Source organism: Pleurodeles waltl, chromosome 10 (genome assembly GCF_031143425.1).
Source record: "Pleurodeles waltl isolate 20211129_DDA chromosome 10, aPleWal1.hap1.20221129, whole genome shotgun sequence".
Taxonomy (NCBI): Eukaryota; Metazoa; Chordata; class Amphibia; order Caudata; family Salamandridae; genus Pleurodeles; species Pleurodeles waltl.
Genome location: NC_090449.1, coordinates 186,017,524 through 186,030,014, shown reverse-complemented (window position 1 = coordinate 186,030,014; position 12,491 = coordinate 186,017,524). Strand labels below are relative to the sequence as shown.

General features: G+C 42.8%; 1 protein-coding gene across 3 annotated transcripts in view; it reads left to right on the top strand.

Annotated features, from left to right (window-relative positions):
- CLEC16A (C-type lectin domain containing 16A) overlaps nt 1-8,207 on the top strand; it is a 462,030-nt gene extending 453,823 nt beyond the window's left edge. For all 3 annotated transcript variants that reach the window (XM_069210166.1, XM_069210165.1, XM_069210163.1), the window contains one exon: nt 6,836-8,207. Coding sequence is in view for 2 of the 3 variants with exons in the window: in XM_069210165.1 (XP_069066266.1) it covers nt 6,836-7,206 (371 nt within the window). In the remaining variant the exon portion in view is untranslated. The remainder of the gene's footprint in view (nt 1-6,835) is intronic.
- Nucleotides 8,208-12,491: the final 4,284 nt, after the last annotated feature.

The following is a 12,491-nucleotide window of genomic DNA, read 5'->3' as shown; positions in this document are numbered from 1 at the left end:
AGTCTTAGAATTCGGACACTTAGACCTTACACAGGATTGTATGGAGGTCATAAAACAAGCTAGGAAACCAACCACTAGACATTGCTATGCAAATAAGTGGAAAAGATTTGTTTATTATTGCCATAATATTCAAATTCAGCCATTACACGCATCTGCTAAAGACATTGTAAGCTACTTACTACATTTGCAAAAGTCAAAGCTAGCTTTTTCATCCATTAAAATACATCTTACCGCAATTTCAGCTTATCTGCAAATTACGCACTCAACTTCATTATTTAGGATACCCGTCATAAAAGCGTTTATGGAAGGCCTAAAGAGAATTATACCACCAAGAACACCACCAGTTCCTTCGTGGAACCTCAACATTGTCTTAACACGACTCATGGGTCCACCTTTCGAACCTATACACTCATGTGAAATGCAATACTTAACATGGAAAGTTGCATTTCTAATTGCTATCACATCTCTAAGAAGAGTAAGTGAGATACAGGCATTTACCATACAAGAACCATTTATTCAGATACACAAGCATAAAGTAGTCTTACAAACAAATCCAAAATTCTTACCAAAAGTCATATCACCGTTCCACTTGATTCAAACAGTAGAACTACCAGTGTTCTTCCCAAAGCCAGATTCTGTAGCTAAAAGAGCACTACATACATTAGACATCAAAAGAGCGTTAATGTACTACATTGACAGAACAAAACAAATTCAGAAAACAAAACAAAATGATTTATTGCTTTCCAAAAACCTCATACAGGAAATCCAATTTCAAAACAAGGCATTGCTAGATGGATAGTTAAATGCATTCAAACTTGTTATCTCAAAGCAAAAAGAGAACTGCCTATTACACCAAAGGCACACTCGACTAGAAAGAAAGGTGCTACCATGGCCTTTCTAGGAAATATTCCAATGACTGAAATATGTAAGGCAGCCACATGGTCTACGCCTCATACGTTTACCAAACACTACTGTGTGGATGTGTTAACGGCACAACAAGCCACAGTAGGCCAAGCAGTACTACGGACATTGTTTCAAACAACTTCAACTCCTACAGGCTGAACCACCGCTTTGGGGAGATAACTGCTTACTAGTCTATGCAAAGCATGTGTATCTGCAGCTACACATGCCATCGAACGGAAAATGTCACTTACCCAGTGTACATCTGTTCGTGGCATGAGTCGCTGCAGATTTACATGCGCCCACCCGCCTCCCCGGGAGCCTGTAGCCGTTTCGAAGTTGATCTTAAACATTTGTAACTTTGTAAATATATCACTTTAAACTACATTATGTACATACATATTCACTCCATTGCATGGGCACTATTACTATAATACACAACTCCTACCTCACCCTCTGCGGGGAAAACAATCTAAGATGGAGTCGACGCTCATGCGCAATGGAGCCGAAATGGGAGGAGTCCCTCGATCTCGTGACTCGAAAAGACTTCTTCGAAGAAAAACAACTTGTAACACTCCGAGCCCAACACTAGATGGCGGGATGTGCAAAGCATGTGAATCTGCAGCGACTCATGCCACGAACAGATGTACACTGGGTAAGTGACATTTTCCTTACAGTAGTCACATCTTTATTTAACTTTGTTTTACAGTCATTCAAATGAATGGGGCCATTAAGTGCGTGAAGTATGTTTTGCAATGTATTTCCTTGCAGGTTGTTTTATAGGCCTTACAGAATTTAAATGTACTGTGCTGTAGCCAAATTCAGAGAAATCAGATGAGCTACAGCACATGTATCTGTTGATTTCTCATATGAAAGTTTTAGACCTCACTTGTCCTCACGTATTAACAATTGTTCTGGATCCCCTAATACAAGATGAGCATCCCAGTTTATGTTATTTTCCACACTTAGGTAACTGACTACGGCTGGACATATTTAGTTTCGTTTCCAAACTTTGCTTTACTCATTCTACCTTAGAGTTACTGTTTTAATGTGCTTGTTTTTTGTTTCCCATCTATTACTTGAGGGAGTTTTCATTCCAGGTTTGTTATGAGATGCAGTAAAGAAATAAAGTTCCTCTCTGGGAGAGGGTACTAGGTTGTTATTCTAAGTATGTTTTTCTCTCAAGCCTTTCCTGGTCCTCAAGAATGAGTGAGGACTGAGGCCTGGTGCCCACTTCATATTGTTTTCAGTTCATAGATTCGACATCTGACATGACAGTTGGAAAGGCCCTTTCCCCTGTAGACGGTGTTGGACGTTCAGGATATTTTTCTGATGTTTCCAGACATTTGTGATGCTTATGCCGCTTCAATTCTGGCCCTTGCTAGCACTGACAGTGTTGTGCACCTACCCAATTCCTTGCTCGTTTGAGAATGAGACTGCATCAATGGTACCCCAGGACTTGATGAATTCATTTTTTATGAAATGTTTTCCATTATGGTGACAGTTAAAGCAGATGCGCTGAATAGTTTGTAGGCAGTAAACAACAATGGGACGCTCCATAGTCATGTTCTCAAAGCTTTAATATGGGCTTGGGTTTCACCACTTATGTATCAATTGATAACCTTGTCCAGTAAAAAGTTGGAAAGACTTTGCTCTCTGCAGTATCCTCACAAAAGATTGCGGGGAGATGCCTTCCTGATAATTTTTTTTTGTTCTTTACCCATTTCGACCAGTGCCAGTCATCGAGAGAGCCCTCTTAAACACGAGTTTGGACAATGCAGTGGTGGTTCTGGTAGCTGCAAATTGAGTGAGAAGATTCTATTGTACAGATGTTGGACCTCTGTGTTCGTCGACCTTGTGTTTATGCTCAAGAGTCAGCTGCTTTGTCAAGAGGAGGGAAAGATCCACCGTTGTAACCTAGTCACTTACCCTTCATGTATGCACCTTAAGAGTACGAATCGTTGTTCTTATTCTCTACCAAATAAAGCTTCTGTATATTCAGCTGTGGCATACCCTAGTATGTGCAGCGAGAAGGAAATATTTGTTGAATGGCGTTAGAATAGTAAACGTAGCATGGTGCTGATTTCAGCTGTGTCTTCCAGATCATCTTTCTGAAAGCTTCCGTGGATGGCTTCATTCTTCAGGAGCTGATAAATAAGATTCCTCACTTTCTGTTAGTTGTGCCATCACAGCAATTGAATTTTATGCTGGCAGATGTAGCAAGAGGTGGCCTTCAACAGAGAGGACTGTGAGACCAATGTCTTAAACATCCATTGTAATCTCTGGGGAAATATCAGTACTAAGCACAAATACCAAAGGCATCACTCTGTGTCATGGTCCAGATGTGGAGGTAAAACTGAAAAAGAGTAGGCCACAGGCGAAGTAACTGATCATTGGTGTGCCCTCACCGCTTCAAAAAACAAGCAGAGGATAATCCTCTCCTTATTCTATTCAAATAAAAAAGTCTGGACAAAATTCCTTAGTCCTAAATCCTACCCCACAGACGGATGCTGATAAGAATAAGCACAGTTGAGGAAAACAGTCAGAAATTGACTTAGTTACAAGCTCAAAAGTCCATTTAGCCAGTGCTATCTTTGAGGCATACGTATTGACCAGATGTTCTGCCAACCTGGGGCCTATTTCCTCATCTAAACCATCATATAGGAAATTGACCACTCCAAAAGTTACACAGTAATAGAATCAATAAACTTCCTGTGTTTCTAGGCAGCTAATCCCCAACAACAAAATCGAACATGGTGTTAAACCAGTCAATATTTTGTAGAAGCACATAAGTTATTGAAGCATTCATCCCTTTAACATTTCGTTTACTGAGGAATCTTTATCTTTTCCTCATGTCAATGAGATCAATGGGTTAACTTCAAGCCTTTTCCTCAGGGTAATGGTTTTGCGAGCACTCCCTTCATTTCTCTCTTCTAGTTTGCACACAAGTTTATCCTTTCTAGATTTTTTCCTCATTCAGTGTTTACACAGACTTTGCCGTGTATTAGCTCTAGGTCTTTATATCAGGGGAGCTAATGATTTCATACTAGTTCGGTATTTTGGTCTGCAGGATTTGGGCAGTGTTTCAGAAGCATCCAATTTAAGCTGTTGCATAGTTATTTGACATGGTAGTCTGTCCAAGAAGGAACTTCCTAATGACTGTTGCTGGAGAGTGCTGATGGGAGAAATGTGTCTGACAGTGGCATGGTCTTCCTTCCCCACATACACTGATGACGCTTTCTTCTTCTTCTATTTCTTAGGCAAGACAAGATATTGACTATGTGAAAAGCTATTCTGCAGAATTTTCTTACGGAAATAGGCCAGTGTTTACTCAGCCCTTCTTCCTGGTGATGGGCATTGCTATGGAAGTCCTTCAAACGTGACAAAAATGCGGGATGAAGAATCCACTAAAAGAGCAATATACTTACCTTTGCTACATTTCTGTTTTATACTATTTGTTACACCAGATTCCTCATCACCTGCCACCCTTTTCTAAGGGAATGTGATGCCACTGATTTTTCAGTTCAGATTGTTAGGAAAAATGGCTTAGTTAGCTCTGTGTTTTTTCCACATTGCCTCAGTGAAACCTAAATATCTGGGATATGGGATATGGCATAACTGTCATAAGGAGCATTGGTGCCCCTCTGGTCCCTCTGCCATGTCATACCTTGAGAGTAAAGTGAACCCCCTACTGAGCTGCAAAAACCCAACTAGCAACAGAAGGGAGTTACTGCTATGTTGAAAGGTTGTATTTTTTCTGGCTAATTTCTGATGGTTACTGTGGTGGATTCAAAGGGGATGAATCTGCATGTAGGTATAGTATCGACCAGAAAAAGTTACCTAAGAGTAGCATTATGAACCTTTTTACCCAAATAGAGTGCACTATACGGTTAAATATTTCTAAATATGTCAAATATTTACCCCTTTTCAGCTATGGCAGTCTATGGAAGAATGCTTGTTTGACATTATTTATCCCAAAGTATTTTATCGTGTGATGTCCTTTTTTTAATTTCACTATTAATTAGAAATTCATATTGTTTTCTTTCTGGTTTTCAGAACATTTATACATTACCTGCCATTCATGACCACCTCCGGGCAAACTGGATACTTTTGGTTACTGTCTGTCTTTCCACGGAAGTCCTAAATGTTTAAATTTAATCAAAATAGCTGTCTCTTTGGGGCTTGCACTGAATTCTCTTGCAAAGATATCCAATCACTATTGATACATCTCTCGGTCATGTCTTTCTTAGATAAGTGCCCACATGTGGGCATTCTGAAGGTCACTCCCTTTAAATTAGTTTCAGTGGTTTTAATGACCATAATCTTTAGTATTCTGCAAGTTACTGATAGGTTTGCTTTTAACCTATTTTGCTAATTGTATTCTGTCCATTCTTTTTTGCGAAGGTTTTACCCAGAAATTGATCCCAAATGTGGTCTCTTGTTAGTGGGTAGGGATAGAACACATTTCTCATCAGAAAATATATTCCCAGTGGATTAGCAAGTGCTCCTGAGGGGTCACAGTGTTTTGCATGCGTACCTAGTGTCAGCGTTTCTGCAGGAAACTGTTGAAACCCATTTTTTCCAATGGTGCAAGAAAATAAAGACTAAACGTTGTAGTTCTCTGCGATTCTCGAGACCTGTCAGAATATACAAAATATTCCATGGCCTTCTATTGTATTTTCATGCTAAATTACCCTTCCGTTTGAAAACATTTGGAGGTTGCCTTCTGATACACGTATGTAGCTCAAGATAAAGACAGGTGGCTGAGAAAATTCCACAAAACTACACAGCCCGGAAAATTGGTGCCGTTCTGATTTATTTTATTAATTATATGTATATATATATATATATATATTTCTATATTTTAACAAATAGTATGGCATGGTTGCGAGTGACTCCTAATATTCCAATCCTTGCATAAACCCCTGTTTAATCACGGGTCAGAATTATGAGTTTAAGGTACTTAAACTTTCCGATAATCTGAATGAGTTTAAATTCCACAACCTTTGTTAAATTTCAGCTGGTCAAACCTGCTGACATTGAACAGGTTAAAACATACAAGTTTGATGCGTTAAACACCTGACAAATAACATACCCTGTTGTAACGTTATGTATCAGGAACGACAGATAACGCCTCCACTCGTCAGGCTAAAAAATGGGTCTTTCCCCAGGACACACAAAGATGGCTGTGGTCTTACGTCTGCATATAATACATGTTCAGCATTGCTTTTTACTTTGTTTTACTGCTAATTGTGTAACAACATCAGATTGGGGCGGGGCAGAAAAAGACTAGCATGTTGTGTGGATGTTTATTATTTAATGTTTGCAATTTCTTTCTCAAACCGGCCTCATACTGCTTTCACCTTCATGAAGCATGTGCTCCTTTTTCTAAAGTTTCCTGCTGCATTCGAACTCTCTGAGAAAACTATAATTTCTTGTGTCTGGTTAGAATTGGCCTTCTCCTTCTTAATACTATTTGAACGAAAAGTATATTTTCGATTTTCTATGACTTTACTTTTCTCAAGGAGTTCCCGTTCAAGCCTGACATTTGACTTGCCCTGTCATGTTTTTTGGTATTTACTTAAGTAACCATTAACCTTTTATTTATTTTTTGCTCTCCATATCCTCATAGCTTCTCATATTTTGCGGCAAGGTGTTGCAGAAGATAATAATATTTACCCTGCTGTGGCTCCCTTCTAAAACAGCACAGAAAGAAGGCCAGGCACGTGTGGTACAGTGCTGGATGTCCAAGTTTAAGAGCTTTTATTTTCGGATTAACTGTAATGTTCTAAAAAGTTGCATCTCTCGGCCTTTAAAGTTGAAGGCCATTAAATTGGACTTTTATGTTTTTAAATGGCGACTCGAATTCAAATTGTAGGAATGTAAAGGCTGTCAAACATTTCAGTATTTCATTCTGTTTTACTTTCTCTACTAGATGAACCTACTAGCACTGATCATCCTCCACCAGCCATCTCCAGTCAGGTAGAGTTTGTTGATGAAACCCAGCCTCCCATCTCCAAACCCAAAGAGAGCTCTTTAAGGAAGCCGGAACAAGAAATTGCACATTTATCCCCAAGCCTGATTCCTGCACAGCAGCCAACCATCTCGTTATTATCAGATGACAGTGCCGATGCCCTGAGTGTGGAATCTCTCACTCTGGTCCCTCCTGTTGACTCTTACAGCATTCATACGTTTAGCTCCAGTGTGCAGTCTTCCATAGAGCTCGAAGTACCCAAAGCGGCAGCTGGTGACCGACCTGGTGGCTTCGAGCCAGTAGACACTGATAATATTGTCACTTTCCATTAATTCCTTGGTGTAGCCTAAGCATTCAACACCCTTATGACCTTCTACTGGAGACTTAGGGTCCTCTCTACGCAACCAGACGCTGCTTTAGTTGGTGATCGCTGAGAAGGCACATCTTCACCAATCACCATTTCTTTTATTAAAGTTGTGCTGAAGATGGGATGTAAAAGTCTATTTTGTTTTACTGACTATAAGAGCAGATACCTGTGGAAGACATTTTGTTGTCATGGCCTCAAAGGGTATGATAGTTTGGCTCACCTTTTGAAATGAAATAAGTTCTCTGCAAATATGAGCACCACTTCTAAACAGCAAAGAAAGCCTGGTTTCGGCCGAAGTAAATTTTCTGGAACAAAGGTGCATCGGTAATGGAGGGACTATGAGGGGTGAAACGAGCTAGTGGATATCTGAATTGTCTTATTGTACAGAGGCACTATTGTTGAAAAGATATGTTTTATATGCTGGTTCACGTTGGCCACTTTAAAGCGTACAATAAAAAAAGTTCTGATCTGTTTTGAATTGTTATTCGAAGAAAGTTGACCTTATTGTGCTCTCTAGATATGTAATATTTATTATTTCCATATGTTGTTATTGACCCTTGAAATTACATACCTGTTATCAAAAAATAAGTATTAATAACACATCCAAGGTTTTGTACTGGCTCATCAAAGGTTTTGTTTTAAAACTCGTTGCTCGCGGTTTGTGTCGACAATGCAAAGAATGTAAAATATTTGAACATCTGTACTAATGGCTGCTGTTTTTACAAGTGACATCTAGAGTTCATTACTTTATTTTTTGGTAATAGTTGCACTCAGCGTTAACTGAATTGTATGATAACTTGTAATTCAATGAAATAAACATTCAGCTCTTTTATGTAAATTCAACTCTTGAAGATTAACACATTATATGTTTTGTTGCAATAGGAACGTGCTATGCACAAACATTCGCAAACAACAGATGTTAGTTACTTGACCTTGTTTCAAATAAAATTCTCTCTTCCAAAAAAATGGCTCCGACATAGCCGTTTACCACATGAATTAAAGTGCTTCCCTGTTTTCTACAGGTATTGCAATTGCAAGTCACTGAGAATTTTCATTATGCAGTCCCTGAATTGTGGTAGGTTTGCATCATCTCTTTTGGGCATGGTGCAGTATTTCTTTCATCATAGTACCTAAAAAAAAACTACTCTGTCTTTATTACTTAGTATTATGCTACATCTGATGCAAGTGATCATGCAGGTGCAGTTACATAGGAAACAAGTATTAGCAAAGCCAACAGGTTTCACCTTTATTCATTCTTCTGCACTATATCTTACTAATTGGATTATAAATATTGGAAAAAGGTTATAATAATGTTGGTTTTAAATTTGATAAACTGTTAATAGTTGTTTATGTTGTGATATATGTTGAAATTATATCCCAGGGTTTCAAACTAGTAATTTGTACCTCATTTAATATGGCATTGATCTGATAGAGATTTCTAGTTGCAGATTCCTTACCTTAGAATTTCCCCTAGGCGTTCAACTGCATCTGGAGATTTTTCTTCAAGCAGTACCCTTGTGCACCGTTAGCTGGCATCGGTCGACTCTGCATCCTTCATTGGCATCGTAATCGCCGTGCTGATGTTGTTGTCGTATATAGGCGTCACCCGGCATGCTGATGTCAGTTCTTTTCTTTCCACACAAGCCAAAACGCAGATCCGGAGAAGAGTTACCCTCAGTCACTTTTTGACTGACTTTTTGACCCTTTTGTCGAAGTTTTTTTTACCTACTTGGTACATTGAGATGTCTTCCCACAAGACCAGATTCAAGCCGTGTGACTCCTGTCACCACATGATGTCGGTGACGGATCTGCACCTCGTGTGCTTGTGGTGCCTGGAGTGCAACCACAACCTGAAGTCGTCCTTCAGACGGCGGGCCATGAACCCGAAAGCTTTGAGGGAGTGTTCCCTGAAGTTCATGGCGGCCCGGCGCTCAGCTTCATGCAGCTTCCGGTCTCATTCAAGAGAAAGGCCATGAAGACCGTTTGTGGAGCCATCACCACTCGTCTTCATCCCACTCCAGACTGTCGGGACCTTCGGATCACAAGAAGAAGTCATCGAAGAAGGCCAAATGTTCTTTGACTTCAACCTGTTGCTCTGAATGATACGCGGGAGCAGCGCCTGAGCTCTAGTCCTCGGTCCTTAGACCCTGCTTTTCTTCGGCTATGTGAATCCCAGAATTTCCGGGAGCCAGAGCCACCCCTCCCCAACTTGGAGTTTTACGAGGCCATGCACCTCATATTTGAGCAGTCTGATCCTCCTGTGATGCCTTCGGGCCTTGTGGGGTCAGAGATGGTCCCCTTGGATTCTGCGCTGGAGTCTTTGGCCTCTGCTCCACAGGGCACCCCAGGATCTGTTACCGGATCCATGCCAACGCCGGCCGTTCCATCACGACCTTACCCAGCACCAGTAAGGACATCAACACTTCCGACGCCGGTCGGGCCCATGATCGTCATAAATCCGATACCACCATAGGCCGGCGGCTAAAGACTAAATTCCTGACCCAACAGCTTACACCTGAGAGTTTGGTCATCCAGGCTTCTTCCTCTTCTGGTGCATTCTCTTCCGCACCCCCGGTTAGGGAATCAAAAAGACTGGACCAACTTTGGAAGAAAATGTTCTCTTCCTCCATTGCGGTCCATGAACACTGCATGCCTTTTGGGGTCCATGAACACTGCATGCCTTTTGGGCTGCTATTCCCATACCTTATGGGATAAGGTCACACAGGTGCTGCCACAGGTACTTGAGGAGGCTCAGGCCGTTCTCCCCCAAGCTGTTGCTGATGGGAGGGATGCAGCCCAGTTCATGATTCGTTGTGGGCTGGGCACAACCGACTCACTAGGTAAATCAGTTGCTTTGACGGTGGTCTTGAGGCGCCACACTTGGTTGAGGATGTCTGGCTTTTTTACGGGATGTCCAGCAATCGCTTGCTCGCATCTGTCTCCTCAGTGACAAAGCGGAATAAGCACTCAAGTGATTTAAGGTGTCTCGGGCTACAGCTCAGTCTCTTGGCCTCAAAGCTGCTCCTCGCCCTCCTCACTCCAGTTTTTGCCCCTTTCGTGGCTACATAAGAAGCGTCCAACCACATCCCTTTCCCTCCAGCCACGATGCCACGTATGCTGGCCAACCTCTGTGTCTCGGCGGATGCTGGATCCATAATCCCTGTGAATCAGGAAAACAGCGGTCTGCCCAGTCCACACCACCCTGCCTCCAGCTTCAGCCTCCAAACCTGCCTAGTCTGTGATGCCGTCAAGGGCCAGTTGACGGCAGGATTCGCCATCACCTGCCCCACTGGGAATCCATCACGACAGATAGATGGGTTTTTCAAATAGTCAGATGGAGCTACTCCGTCTCCTTCGAGGCTACCCGTCCGGCCATGCCACCATCCTACGCTTGGATGACGGAGGATCACTTGGCACTTCTCAGAGAGGAAGTTGCGGCTCTCTTGGCCAAGGGAGCCATAGAGATGGTCCCTTTGCCAGAAGTAGGTTGTAGTTGTTATTACCGCTACTTTCTGGTGCCCAAAAAGGACAAGGGCCTCTGCCCTATCCTCGACCTCTGATCCCTCAATCTCTTCCTGAGGAAGGAGTAGTTCAAAATGCTCAGTCTGTCTCAGGTCCTATCTGCGCTTCACCCTAGAGACTGCAGAATAGTGTTGGTCTTGCAGGACGCCTACTTTCACATTCCCATCCTGCCTGCCCACTGACGTTACTTGCGGTTTGTGGTAGGTCATGAGCACTTACAGTTTACAGTGTTCCCCTTTGGTCTTACCAGCGCCCCTCTGGTGTTCATAAAAGTGATGGTAGTGGTGGCAGCTCATCTGAACAGGCTAGTAGTTTCAGTCTTCCCCTACCTCGATGACTGGCTGTTAAAGGCAGGCTTGCCCCAAGCCGTCTTATCCCACTGCCAGACTGACAAACCACCTGCATTCACTGGGGTTCACTATAAACCTGCCACATTCACACCAGACTCCTCCTCAGATTCTCCCTTGCATTGGAGCTGTTTTGGACGCAGTGCAGTTTCTGGCCTATCCTCTCAAGCGGAGACTCCAGGATATTCAGGCTATGATCCTGAGTTTTGGTGAGAATGACTTTGAGGCTGCTGGGCCTCATGGCCCATTGCATTCTGCTGGTCACACATGCCAGACGGCATATGCAGGCTCTGCAGTAGGACCTGAAGTTCCACTTTGCGCACCTTCAGGTAAATCTCTCTGTCAAAATCCAGATCTCAGAACTCCCTTCCCCAACCAGATCTGACAATAATGACAGATGCGTTACTCCTGGGACGGGGCAGTCACTTCGGGGAGGTAGAGATTAGAGGCATCTGGTCTCTGCTGGAGTCCGGGTCCAAATCAGTCTTCTGGAGCTCAGGGTGCTTGCAGGCTTGCATTTAAATCGTTCCTTCCGTCTCTAAAGGGAAAATGGTGTAGGTGTTCACATACAGCACAGCTGCCATGTGGTACTGCAACAAGCATGATAGAGTGGGATCGTGGACCCTTTGTCAGGAGGCTGTGCACCTCTGACATGGCTGGAACGTCAAGGCATATCCCTGGTATTCAACATCTAGTGGGCTCTCTGAACATCAGAGCAGACGAACTGAGCCGTCAGTGCATGGTCTCTTTCAGCAATGGGGAGAGCCTTGGTTAGATCTGTTCGCCTCCGCAGAGAACACGCAATGTCAGCTGTTTTGCACGCTGAAATGTCTAAGGCGGCACTCGCTCTGCAACATTTTTCATCTCGAATGGAACTGAGGCCTCCTGTATGCCTTTCCGCCAATACCGTTCCTACCCAGAGTTCTCAAGAAGATCAAGAACAATCAGGCCCTGGTAATCCTTGTGACTGTGATCTGGGCACGAAGAGTATAGTATCCCGAGGTTCTAAGCATGGCCATCAATCCTCCACTCAGACTGCCTCTTCGGGAGGATCTTCTGTTGCAGCAGCAGGGGACAGTTCTTCACTCAAACCTGTCCAGTCTCCGCCTTCTTACGTGGAGATAGAGCGACTGAAGTTGACAGCTTTCGACCTTCCACCTGAAGACTATAATGTTATCTGGGCAGCCATGCGTCCCTCCAGCAAAACAGTATACGCCTGTCATTGGAACAAATTTGTGGCATGGTGTACCAACAAGTCTGTTGATCCCCTTTCTGCAACTCTGTCTGAGGTTCTTTTGTTTGTACTCTCTCTTGCCCAGTAAGGCTCTGCTTTGGGCACCCTTAAAGGCTATCTTTCTGCTGTCTCTGTTTTCCTCAGATT